General features: G+C 43.7%; 1 protein-coding gene across 4 annotated transcripts in view; it reads right to left on the bottom strand.

Annotated features, from left to right (window-relative positions):
• The window catches only part of TOM1L2 (target of myb1 like 2 membrane trafficking protein), a 138254-nt gene that overhangs the window by 32233 nt on the left and 91947 nt on the right, over nt 1–14074 (bottom strand). For all 4 annotated transcript variants that reach the window (XM_038763440.1, XM_038763441.1, XM_038763443.1 and 1 more), the window contains exon 8: nt 1521–1654. In XM_038763440.1, the coding sequence (XP_038619368.1) occupies nt 1521–1654 (134 nt within the window). The remainder of the gene's footprint in view (nt 1–1520; nt 1655–14074) is intronic.

Below are 14074 nucleotides of genomic sequence, written 5' to 3'. Positions count from 1 at the left end.
AATTGACATGATAGGGATATTGGAAGGACAGAATGAGATAAGTAACGTAGGAGTGCTTTGGGAAAATCTTTAAAAAAAAAGCAATCTACAAATTCAATGTGTTATTTAAGCAATAATAATAAGAATGAGGATGGGACTTATTAAGTGCCTATTACATCCTTTGTGCTGGGTTAGATACAAGATTATGGAATCAGATGCAATCCATGTCCCACATGAAAATCACAATCTCCGTCCACCCCATATTGCAGATGAGGAAACTGAGGTCCTTAGAGGTGAAGCGGCTTGCCCAAGGTAACACAGTAGAATGGAGACAGAACTGGGGCTCTTCCCCAGGTCTCCTGACTCGCGGTCCCAGAGGGTATGAATTTATAAATCTACAGAGATGGGTTGAATAGAGATCTTGTGGTAAATACCAGGACCGTTCACATTGATCACCACGATATCATCATCATCAATCGTATTTATTGAGCGCTTACTATGTGCAGAGCACTGTACTAAGCGCTTCGGAAGTACAAATTGGCAACACACAGAGACAGTCCCTACCCAACAGTGGGCTCACAGTCTAAAAGTGGGCTCACAGTCTAAACGATATGAAATGCTGTCTGTTATAATAATAATAATGATGGCATTTATTAAGCGCTTACTATGTGCAAAGCACTGTTCTAAGCACTGGGGAGTTTACAAGGTGATCAGGTTGTCCCACGGGGGGCTCACAGTCTTAATCCCCATTTTACAGATGAGGGAACTGAGGCCCAGAGAAGTGAAGCGACTTGCCCAAAGCCACCCAGCTGACAAGTGGTGGAGCCGGGATTTGAACCGATGACCTCTGCCTCCAAAGCCCGGGCTCTTTCCACTGAGCCACGCTGTTATCCTTCCTGTGGGGGCCCAAGGATTTCTGGTCTAACTTTTGGGTCGGCGGGGCATGATGTGAGGGAACGTAAGTGGGTGTGGATCAGGGCCGTCAAGGGATGAAAAAATTTGAAAACCACCACTCTAAACAAATCAGTGTTTGAAAGAGAAATAATTAAAAAAAAAAAAAAAACCGGCAAGACAAGATTGCTGTTTCAAGCCTCTCAAATGACTCTGCCCGAAGGGAGAGAGAGAGAACAGATCATCATCATCATCAATCGTATTTACTGAGCGCTTACTATGTGCAGAGCACTGTACTAAGCGCTTGGGAAGTACAAATTGGCAACATATAGAGACAGTCCCTACCCAACAGTGGGCTCACAGTCTAAAAGGGGAAAGATCAGAGCAAAAAGCTCCAAGAAATCCCAACAACCAAATCCTCTTGGCGGAGGGGGAAGTGAGGCAGAAGCCTAATAGTCCACTAAAGGGAAAACACCAATTCGGCATCCCAATTTCGTGCTGTTCACTTCCCAGATGAATTAACACACATTTTGCCCGCTGCCCGGTGACAAATTCCCATTTCTGCCGAGCGTCGGCAATCCTTCTCCCCTTCCTCTGCATGAACGTCCCGTGGTATTCTGTCCCCACCCTCTTCGAAAATTTATCCCCACCTCTCGTATCTGAGGAAGACGTTATTTAAGTCGTCGTTCACGTGCAGCAGCTCTTCAGTGACTTCCTCGTTGGACACCCGGGAGATGAGTTCCACAATTCGCTGCTGCATTGCTCTACAGGTCCGGTTCAGTTCCTAAATGATACAAGGATCACGGATAAAAAACATTTCCAAACCGTGTCGGCCCTGCCTGTCGCTTTCTGGGGCCCACTATAGTTCCTGGGAGATCAGAAGGCTTCCAAATATTTGGCCGGTAATAATAATAATAATGATGGCATTTATTAAGCGCTTACTATACGCAAAGCACTGTTCTAAGTGCTGGGGAGGTTACAAGTCTCTATATCAATCAATCAATCAGTCGTATTTATTGAGTGCTTACTGTGTGCAGAGCACTGTACTAAGTGCTTGGGAAGTACAAGTTGGCAACATGTAGAGACAGTCCCTACCCAACTGTGGGTTCACAGTCTAGAAGGGGGAGACAGAGAACAAAACCAAACATATTAACAAAATAAAATAGATAGAACAGATATGTACAAGTAAAATAAATAAATAGAGTCATAAATATGTACAAACATATATACAGGTGCTGTGGGGAAGGGAAGAATAAGAGGGGGGGATGGAGAGGGGGACCAGGGGGAGAGGAAGGAGGGGGCTCAGTCTGGGAAGTGCTCCTGGAGTCAGAGGTCATGGGTTCAAATCCCGGCTCTGCAAATTGTCAGCTGTGTGACTTTGGGCAAGTCACTTAACTTCTCTGTGCCTCAGTTCCCTCATCTGTAAAATGGGGATTAAGACTGTGAGCCCCCCGTGGGATGTTGCTGACTTGTACTTCCCAAGCTCTTAGTACAGTGCTCAGCACACAGTAAGAGCTCAATAAATGCGATTGAATGAATGAATGAATGTGATTCATTCATTCAATCATATTTATTGAGCGCTTACTGTGTGCAGAGCACTGTACTAATCTTCCTTCTAGTCATCTCATCACCCAAGTGTCTGGCTCAGTGGAAAGAGCCCGGGCTTGGGACTCAGAGGTCATGGGTTCAAATCCCGGCTCCGCCACTTGCCAGCTGTGTGACCCTGGGCAAGTCACTTAACTTCTCTGTGCCTCAGTGACCTCATCTGTAAAACGGGGATGAAGACTGTGAACCCCATGTGGGACAACCTGATTACCTTGTATCTACCCTAGCGCTTAGAACAGTGCCTGGCACATAGTAAGCGCTGATCAATCAATCGTATTTACTGAGCGCTTACTGTGTGCAGAGCACTGTACTAAGCGCTTAGAACAGTGCCTGGCACATAGTAAGCGCTGAACAAATACCAACATCATTATTATTAGTATCCAGTGCTTGGAACAGTGCTTTGCACACAGTAAGCGCTTAATATATGCCATCATTATTATTATTATTATTACCTCACCTGCAGATTCTGTCCCCGTTTATTCACCCCCATTATCACTGAATCAATGGTATTTTTATTGAGCACTCACTACGTGCAGAGCACTGTACTAAACGCTTCAGAGAATCCAACAAAATTAGCAGACACGTTCCTTTCCTTTCTTCTAGACTGTGAGCCCACTGTTGGGTAGGGACCGTCTCTATATGTTGCCAACTTGTACTTCCCATGAAGCAGCGTGGCTCACTGGCAAGAGCCCGGGCTTTGGAGTCAGAGGTCGTGGGTTCAAATCCCGGCTCTGCCAACTGTCAGCTGTGTGACTCTGGGCAAGTCACTTCACTTCTCTAGGCCTCAGTTACGTCATCTGTAAAATGGGGACTAAGACTGTGAGCCCCACGTGGGACAACCTGATCACCTTGTAACCTCCCCAGCGCTTAGAACAGTGCTTTGCGCATAGTAAGCGCTAAATGCCATTATTATTATTATTATTGTAACCTCCCCAGCACTTAGAACAGTGCTTTGCACATAGTAAGCGCTTAATAAATGCCACTATTATTATTATTATTATAACTTCCCCAGTGCTTAGAACAGTGCTTTGCATATAGTAAGTGCTTAATAAATGCCATTATTATTATTATTATTGTACCCTCCCCAGTGCTTAGAACAGTGCTTTGCACATAGTAAGTGCTTAATAAATGCCATTATTAATATTATTATTATTATTGTAACTTCCCCAATCATTCAATCGTATTTATTGAGTGCTTACTGTGTGCAGAGCACTGTATTAAGCGCTTACTTAGAACAGTGCTTTGCATATAGTAAGTGCTTAATAAATGCCATTATTATTATTATTGTAACCTCCCCAGTGCTTCGAACAGTGTTTTGCATATAGTAAGCGCTTAATAAATGACATTATTATTATTATTATTATTGTAACCTCCCCAGTGCTTAGAACAGTGCTTTGCACATAGTAAGTGCTTAATAAATGCCATTATTATTATTGTTATTATTGTAGCTTCCCCAGCACTTAGAACAGTGCTTTGCATATAGTAAGTGCTTAATAAATGCCATTATTATTATTATTGTTGTAACCTCCCTAGCGCTTAGAACAGTGCTTTGCACATAGTAAGCGCTTAATAAATGCCATTATTATTATTATTATTATTGTAACCACCCCAGTGCTTAGAACAGTACTTTGCACATAGTAAGCGCTTAATAAATGCCATTATTATTATTATTGTAACCACCCCAGTGCTTAAACAGTGCTTTGCACATAGTAAGTGCTTAATAAATGCCATTATTATTATTATTGTAACCTCCCCAGTGCTTAGAACAGTGCTTTGCACATAGTAAGAGCTTAATAAATGCCATTATTATTATTACTATTATTATTGTAACCTCCCCAGTGCTTAGAACAGTGCTTTGCACATAGTAAGTGCTTAATAAAAGCCATTGTTATTATTATTGTAACCTCCCCAGCGCTTACAACAGTGCTTTGCACATAGTAAGCGCTTAGTAAATACCATTATTATTATCATTATTATTGTAACCTCCCCAGCACTTAGAACAGTGCTTTGCACATAGTAAGCGCTTAGTAAATACCATTATTATTATTGTAACCTCCCCAGTGCTTAGAACAGTGCTTTACACATAGTAAGTGCTTAATAAATATTATTATTATTATTATTATTATTATCCAGCGGAGCCTATATTTTGGGAAGAAGGACTGAACAAAGCAGGTGCTTAGGAACTTCAGAGACTCATTCATTCAACTGTATTTATTGAGTGCTTACTGTGTGCAGAGCACTGTACTAAGCGCTTAGTACTAAGCGCTCCTACTCCCAGCTTAGAATTTGAGATGGGGGAATTTCTCCAATTTAGGGAAAATACGCTGCGTGGATTGGAAAGACAATCCACCCTGTTGCCCCGGATCTTCAATAACCACGGTCTTGGGCTGAGAAAAAAAATCCAAAGCCCTTCAAGTCTCTAAATTCTCTCGGAAAACGTTCAGGGAGCGCCACCTCCTGAAGCTCTAATGAGAAGCAGCGTGGCTCAGGGGAAAGAGCCCGGGCTTTGGAGTCCGAGGTCCTGGGTTCAAATCCCGCCTCCGCCAATTGTCAGCTGGGTGACTTTGGGCAAGTCACTTCACTTCTCTGGGCCTCAGTTCCCTCCTCTGGAAAATGGGGGTGAAGACTGCGAGCCCCCCGTGGGACAACCTGATCACCTTGTCACCTCCCCAGCGTTTAGAACAGTGCTTGGCACCTAGTAAGTGCTTAATACTGAGAAGCAGCGTGGCTCAGTGGAAAGAGCCCGGGCTCTGGAGTCCGAGGTCCTGGGTTCAAATCCCGCCTCCGCCAATTGTCAGCTGTGTGACTTTGGGCAAGTCACTTCACTTCTCTGGGCCTCAGTTCCCTCCTCTGGAAAATGGGGGTGAAGACCGTGAGCCCCCCATGGGACAACCTGATCACCTTGTAACCTCCCCAGCACTTAGAACAGTGCTTGGCACAGAGTAAGTGCTTAATACTCAGAAGCAGCGTGGCTCAGTGGAAAGAGCCCAGGCTTTGGAGTCAGAGGTTCTGGGTTCAAATCCCGCCCTCACCAATTGTCAGCTGGGTGACTTTGGGCAAGTCACTTCACTTCTCTGGGCCTCAGTTCCCTTCTCTGGAAAATGGGGATGAAGACTGTGAGCCCCCCCGTGGGACAACCTGATCCCCTTGTAACCTCCCCAGCGCTTAGAACAGTGCTTTGCACACAGTAAGTGCTTAATAAATGCCATTAAAAAAAAAAAGCAGCACAGCTCAGAGGAAAGAGCCCAGGCTTTGGAGTCAGAGGACATGGGTTCAAATCCCAGCTCCGCCAATTGTCAGCTGGGTGACTTTGGGCAAGTCACTTCATTTCTCTGGGCCTCAGTTCCCTCATCTGGAAAGTGGGGACAAAGACTGTGAGCCCCCCATGGGACAACCTGATCACCTTGTAACCTCCCCAGTGCTTAGAACACTGCTTTGCACATAGTAAGTGCCTAATAAATGCCATTAAAAAAAAAAGCAGCATAGCTCAGAGGAAAGAGCCCAGGCTTTGGAGTCAGAGGTCATGGGTTCAAATCCTGCCTCCACCAATTGTCAGCTGTGTGACTTTGGGCGCATCACTTCACCAATTGTCAGCTGTGTGACTCTGGGCAAGTCACTTAACTTCTCTGTGCCTCAGTTACCTTATCTGTCAAATGGGGATGAAGACTGTGAGCCCCCCGTGGGACAACCTGATCACCTTGGAACCTCCCCAGCGCTTAGAACAGTGCTTTGCACATAGTAAGCGCTTAATAAATGCCATCATCATTGTTATTATTATTATTCTCTGGGCCTCAGTTTCCTCATCTGTCAAATGGGGATGAAGACTGTGAGCCCCCCGTGGGACAACCTGATCGCCTTGTAACCTCCCCAGCGCTTAGCACAGTGCTTTGCACATAGTAAGTGCTTAATAAATGCCATCATTATTATTATTATTATTATTATTATTCTCTGGGCCTCAGTTCCCTCATCTGTAAAATGGGCATTAAGACAGTGAGCCCTACGTGGGACAATCTGATGACCTTGTATCCCCCCTCCAGCGCTTAGAATGGTGCTTTGCACATAGTAAGTGCTTAACAAATACTATTATTATTATTATTATTATTATTATTATTATTATTATTATTATTATTACCACGTGCAACTGCACCCCATAAAGAGTTCCATAGAGAAGCTCAAATCTGTGCCACTTGGGGAAATCATAATAAGAGAAGCGGCGTGGCTAAGTGGAAAGACCAAGAGCCTGGGAGTCGGAGGAACTCGGTTCTAATCCCAGCTCTGCCAAATGCTTGCTGAGTGAGCCCTCACTTCTCTGTGACTCAGTTTCCTCACCTGTGAAATGGGGATTAAACACTTCTTCCCCCTTCTTCTTAGATTCCGAGGGCCGAGTGGGACAGGGACTGTGTCCAACCAGATTAACCTGTATGAACCTTTGGAACCGTGCTAGCATATGTTGTTGACACGATGATAACAATGACAATACTGAGAAGAGAGAAGCAGCGTGGCGCAGTGGAAAGAGCCCGGGCTTAGGAGTCAGAGGTCATGGGTTCAAATCCCGCCTCAGCCGCTTGCCAGCTGTGTGTCTCTGGGCAAGTCACTTAACTTCTCTGGGCCACAGTGACCTCATCTGTAAAATGGGGATGAAGACTGAGAGCCCCACGTGGGACAACCTGATCTCTCTGTATCCCCCCTCAGTGCTTAGAACAGTGCTCCGCACATAGTAAGCGTCTAACTAATGCCATTATTATTATTATTGATAATAACATTGATAGCATTTGCTAACGCCAACCTATTCACTGTGCCCCAATTTCATTTGTTTTCATTCATTCATTCATTCAATCGTATTTATTGAGCAGTGCAGTGCTCAATAAAGCAGAGCACTGTACTAAGCGCTTGGGAAGTACAAGCTGGCAACATCTAGAGACGGTCCCTACCCAACAGTGGGCTCACAGTCTAGAAGGGGGAGACAGCCGACAAAACAAAACATATTAAAATAAAATCAATTGAATAAACATGTACAAATAAATAAATAAATAAATAAAAAGAATAATAAATACATACAAACATATATACATATTTACAGGTGCTGTGGGGAGGGGAAGGAGGTAAGGCGGGGAGGAGGGGGAGAGGAAGGAGGGGGCTCAGTTTATTTTGCCACCAACCCCTCACCCACAACTTGTCTCTGGCCTGGGACTCCCTCCCACTTCATCCCAGTGCTTAGAACAGGGTTTTGCACATAGTAAGCGCTTAATAAATGCCATCATTATTATTATTATTATTGTAACAGCACTTAGAACAGTGCTTTGCACATAGCACTTAACAAATACCATCGTTATTATTATTATTATTAGACAGACCATCACTCTCCCCACCTTCAGAGCCTTATTCAAATCACCTCCTCAGCTGGGGCCTCATTTCCTCCACTCATTCAGTCGTATTTATTGAGCGCTTACTGTGTGCGGAGCACTGTACTAAGCACTTTCGCATCGCCCTTGCACTTGGATTTGCGCCCCTAATCACTCCACCCTCAGCCCCACAGTGCTTATGGTTTGTACCCATAATCTATTCATTTATATTAATAATGATGGCATGTATTAAGCACTTACTATGTGCAAAGCACTGTTCTAGGCGCTGGGGAGCATACAAGGTGATCAGGCTGCCCCCATGGGGGGCTCACAGTCTTAATCCCCATTTTACAGATGAGGTCACTGAGGCCCAGAGAAGTTAAGTGACTTGCCCAAAGTCACATAGCTGACAGTTGGTGGAGCCGGGATTTGAACCCATGACCTCTGACTCCAAAGCCCGGGCTCTTCACCCCCTCTGAACTGTTATCTCCTTGGGGGCAGAGTCTACCAACTCTGTTATATTGTGCTCTCCCAAGTGGTTAGTACAATGCTCTGCACACAGCAAGCACAGAGAAGCAGCGTGGCTCAGTGGAAAGAGCCCGGGCTTTGGCGTCAGAGGTCATGGATTCGCATCCCGGCCCGGCCAATTGTCAGCTGTGTGACCCTGGGCAAGTCACTTCACTTCTCTGGGCCTCAGTTCCTTCATCTGTACAATGGGGATGAAGTTAGTTAGTTGTTAGTATGTTTGGTTTTGTTCTCTGTCTCCCCCTTTTAGACTGTGAGCCCACTGTTGGGTAGGGACCGTCTCTATATGTTGTCAACTTGGGCTTCCCAAGCGCTTAGTACAGTGCTCTGCACACAGTAAGCGCTCAATAAATACAATTGATGATGATGACTGTGAGCCCCCCGTGGGACAACCTGATCACCTTGTAACCTCCCCAGCGCTTAGAACAGTGCTCCGCACATAGTAAGCGCTTAATAAATGCCATTATTATTATTATTATTATTATTATTATTATTAAATACCACTGACTGACTCATTACTACGCATCAAGCCCCATTCTAAGCACAGGGGTAGCTACAGGAAATAATGCTCCTGTCTTGTGGATTGCGGGGGCGGGGGGAAGACACAGCTTGATGCTCATGTTTTTACGCTGATCTCAGCGCACATTCACAGTCTGCCGGTCCACATTAAAAGCCGTAAACGCTGTGTGAGAATTAAACGATCCTCGGAATACAATTCAAACAAGACACACGGCATCCGCTGTACGTTCATATGACTACTGGTTTTTTTCAGAACCTGCTTTAGTGCCCCCTCAAACAGCTCATTAATCCACTGGATATGGACTGTTCGTCCCGTACATAAGTACAGGTCCTCCCCACAGCACCTGTATATATGCATATATGTTTGTACGTATTTATTACTCTAATTTGTACATATTTATTCTATTTATTTTATTTTGTTAATATGTTTTGTTGTCTGTCTCCCCCTTCTAGACTGTGAGCCTGTATATATGTTTGTACCCATTTATTACTCTATTTAATTTGTACATATTTATTCTATTTATTTTATTTTGTTAATATGTTTTGTCGTCTGTCTCCCCCTTCTAGACTGTGAGCCTGTATATATGTTTGTACGTATTTATCACTCTATTTAATTTGTACATATTTATTCTATTTATTTTATTTTGTTAATACGTTTTGTTGTCTGCCTCCCCCTTCTAGACTGTGAGCCCGCTGTTGGGTAGGGACCGTCTCTAGATGTTGCCGACTTGTACTTCCCAAGCGCTTAGTCCAGTGCTCTGCACACAGTAAGTGCTCAATAAATATGATTGAATGAATGGCTGAATGAAAAGTGATCCGCTAGATAGACACCACATGAAGCATCTTGGCCTAGTGGATGGGCCTGGGAATCAGAGGGTCATGGGTTCTAATCCCGACTCTGCCACTTGGCTGCTGTGTGATTTTGGGCAAGTCACTTCTCTATGCCTCAGTGACTTCATCTGTAAAATGGGGATAGAGACTGTGAGTTCATCATCATCATCAACAATCGTATTTATTGAGCGCTTACTGTGTGCAGAGCACTGTACTAAGCGCTTGGGAAGTACAAGTTGGCAACATATAGAGACAGTCCCTACCCAACAGTGGGCTCACAGTCTAAAAGGGGGAGACAGAGAACACAACCAAACATACTAACAAAATAAAATAAATAGAATAGATATGTACAAGTAAAATAAATAGAGTAATAAATATGTACAGTTCCACGTGAGACAGGGACTGTGTCCAACCGGATTTGTTTGCACCCACCCCAATGCTTAGTACAGTGTCTAGAAAATAGTAAGCGCTTAACAAATGCCATGATTATTGTTATTATTACGCTGTGTTCTACATTAATGCTCCTTTCAAAGTGCCCACCCCTCAATCACTGAGAATACTTTTGGACTCCGGGAGAATTTTCTATCCACCACTAGACTTGGAAGCTCATTATAGGCAGGGAACGTGTCCGCTAATTCTGTTGATGGTACTTTCCCAAGTGCTCAGTATAGTGTTCTTCACATAGTAAGCGCTCAATAAATACCACTGATCGATAGATCTCCTTCACTGCTTCCCTCATTCAGCAGCAAAGTAGGTAACAGCCGAAGCATGACCCTTCTGTTTTCATCTAAGCACTTGAATTTGTGCCTTTTGGGCATTTGCTAGTCACCCCACAACACTTACATAAGTATCTGTAGATTATTTATTTATATTAATGTTTGCCTCCTACTCCGGACTGTAAGCTCGTGCGGGCAGGGAACGTGTCTGCCAACTCTGTTGTACTGTACTCTTCCAGGAGTTAATCAATTTAATCAATAAATACGATTGATTGAGTGAGTTCAGTATAGTGCTCTGCACATAGTAAACCCTCAATAAATGATCCATAATCATCCCATACTGGGATTTGGAGCTGATTTAACTCCGACTAGTCATTTCTAACAGCTGCACCTCATGCGAGAACAAACAGTAATTGTCCTGGCTGTTTAACACAAAGCTTTCTCCTTTGCTCGGGACAGATGATGCATTCTCGGAGAAGCGCCGTGGCTCGGCGGGCTTGGGAGTCAGAGGTCACGGGTTCTAATCCCGGCTCCGCCACTCGTCTGCTGTGTCACCTTGGGCAAGCCACTTAACTTCTCTGGGCCTCAATTACCTCATCTGTAAAACGGAGATTAAGACTGTGAGCCCCACGTGGGACAACCTGATTATCGTGTATCTACCCCAGCGGTTAGAACAGTGCTTGGCACATAGTAAGCGCTTAACAAATACCAAAAAAATTATTATTACTATTATTATTCTCCCTTAGGCCGGTCCTGGAAAACATTTTCCCTCCAAAAGGATGGACCGTCTCTAGATGTTGCCAACTTGGACTTCCCAAGCGCTTAGTACAGTGCTCTGCACACAGTAAGTGCTCAATAAATACGATTGAATGAATGAATGAATGAATTCCTACGGCAGAGTTGAAGCAACTGGAAAACCCACAAAAAATCTTGAATAATTCATGATGGGGCAAGTCACCATCACCAACTGGGTTCTAATACCAGCTCCACCGCTTGTCTACCATGTGATCTTGGGAAAGTCACTTCACTGGGCCTCAGTTATCTGTCATCTGTAAAATGGGGATTACGACTGTGCGCTCCATATGGGACCGGGACTGTGTCCCACCTGATTAGCTTGTATCTACCCCAGCAGTTAAAACAGTGCCTGGCACATAGTAAAGCGCTTAAAAATATCATAAAAAAGCCCATAATAATTACTTCAATAAAACAAATCTTACAAGGTCAGTAAAAAAAGATCAGCAGCATAAAAGTAAAGTAAAAAAAGTAAAAGTTTCTCAATATGCAAAACTGAAAAACCATGACAAAGTTATTAGGTTTACATTACATAGTTACAGCAAAAAATACAGTAGATTTTTGCGGCTGCTTTTTCTGCCCAACTTACATTTTAAATTACAGGACTTGAAAACAAAAGAATCCTACTTTACCGTAAAATGAATTCTACAATTATTCTTTGAAAAAACGACTCAAAAACCCCTCCAAAAACACTCGATTGTTTTTAACCTCGTGTTCCTTTGTGCTATATGAGCCAGGGCAGCAGCTTCCTCTGTCTTCACTGTTAAAATCCTGTTAGAAGCAGCATGGTCTAGTGGATAGAGCATGGGCCTGGGAATCAGAAGGACCTGGGTTCTAATCCTCACCCCACCACTTGTCTGCTGTGTGACCTTGGGCAAGTCACTTTATATCTCCGTGCTTCTGTAAAATGGGGATTGACTGGGAACCCCAAGTGGGACAGGGCCTGTGTCCAATCTGATTAACTTGTATCTACCCTAGCACTTAGTGGAATGCCTGACACATAATAAGCGCATAACGAATACCCTAAAAAAGAACCAAAAGAAAAAAAAAATCCCAAGAGTCACAAGGTTATCGGATTACACATGGGTTGTGCAGCAATGCTAACACATGACTCAAACTGCTCAGATGTAATTCACCCAATATCAGAATCATTAGGTTAGAAAGGAACGTGAGAGGTCATATAATATTAATGACAATAATAATAATAATAGTAGTATTAGCTAAGCATTTATTATGTGCCAAGCACTGCATTAAAAACTAGGCTACAAGATAACCAGATCAGGTACAGATCTTGTCCCACACTCTAAGGGGGAGAGAGAACAGGTATTAATTCCCCATTTTACAGATGAGGAAACTGAGGAACAAAGAAATGGCAGAGCCGAGATTAGAACAGAGGTCCCCTGACTCCTATAATTTATTTATTTATATTAATGTCTGTCTCCCCGGCTAAACTGTCAGCTCCTTGTCGGCAGGGGATGTGTCTGTTTATTGTTGTTTATGTGTCTCCCAAGTGCTTAGTACAGCACTCTGCACAAAGTAAGCACTCAATAAATATGACTGACTGACACTCAGGCCTGAGCTCTTTTTTTTTTTTCCCTAAATGGCATTTTTTAAGGGCTTACTATGTTCCAGGCACTGTAGTATGTGCTGGGGTGGATACAAAGTAATCAGGTTGGACACAGTCCATGTCTTCATGTGGGACCCACTGTCTTAATCCCCAGTTTACAGATGAAGTAACTGAGGCACAGAGAAGTGAAGTGACTGGCCCAAGGTCACACAGCAGACAAGTGGCAGAGCCACAAGACCACACTGCTTATCTAGTGCTGACCTGCCCCTTCAGGCCTGGCAGCACCTGATTTCCCCAGGGAATTGATTCTACTTTATAAGTACTACTTTAAAAGGAGACGACACAGCATCCTTCAGTCAACCATTTCAACGTTTAATCTAGAGTTCAGAGTGTTTAATCTAAAATCCTCAATGCTGTAGGCTCAAGCCCATCTCCTCTTGTTCTTCCCTCAGCAGAGATGGTGAACGCCTGCCCAACTACATAAATCTTCATTTATTTCCATCATTACTAACTGAAGTCTGGACTTTTCTTCTCTACACTAAATAATCCCAACTTCTAAGTGCTGTTCTCCGTCGATGCCGTATTCCAAGCTTTTCACAGTCTCTGGCCTTCCTCTGATCCTCCTCCAAGTTTTAAAAGGGAGCTAAGCACTATTCCTGGAGACCAACTTGAGTTAAAGCGAAGCAAAAAGAGAGAAAAGCTCCTCTCTTGAGGATGGAGAGAATACAGTGCCACAAGGCTAAATCAAATAACCCCAAATATCTCTTCAGAAAATGCTACTGGTGATTTTTAGTTCAACCAAGAAGATTCCCCATCTGAAAAACTGACTGTAGCCAATGATACCAGCATCCTCCGCAACTTTCTGAATGAACTCAGAGCCGGGCGATGATGAAAATCCCCAAAAGTGTTATCACTGGATTGAATAAAAACAGGTTTTAAGACATAAGATGTAAAAAGAATAAATGCCCAGGACTAGCTACTTAAATCTTTCACTGTGAGATTTCTGGCTTTCCTCAGGACACCCACAGCAGAAAAGCTGTGTGACTTTGGGCAAGTCACTTAACTTCTCTGCGCCTCAGTTACCTCATCTGTAAAATGGGGATTAGGACTGTAAGCCCCATGAGGGACAACCTGATCACCTTGTAACCTCCCCAGCGCTTAGAACAGTGCTTTGCACATAGTAAGTGCTTAATAAATGCTATCATCATCAACAAGTAGCAGAATGGGACCAGGGGAAAAAGCATGGGCTTGGGAGTTAGAGGAACTGGATTCTAATCTCCCCTCTACCACGTGTCTGCTGACTGACC

This window comes from Tachyglossus aculeatus, chromosome 21 (genome assembly GCF_015852505.1).
Source record: "Tachyglossus aculeatus isolate mTacAcu1 chromosome 21, mTacAcu1.pri, whole genome shotgun sequence".
In the NCBI taxonomy this organism is placed as follows: Eukaryota; Metazoa; Chordata; class Mammalia; order Monotremata; family Tachyglossidae; genus Tachyglossus; species Tachyglossus aculeatus.
This window is presented reverse-complemented; position numbering and strand designations above follow the sequence as displayed.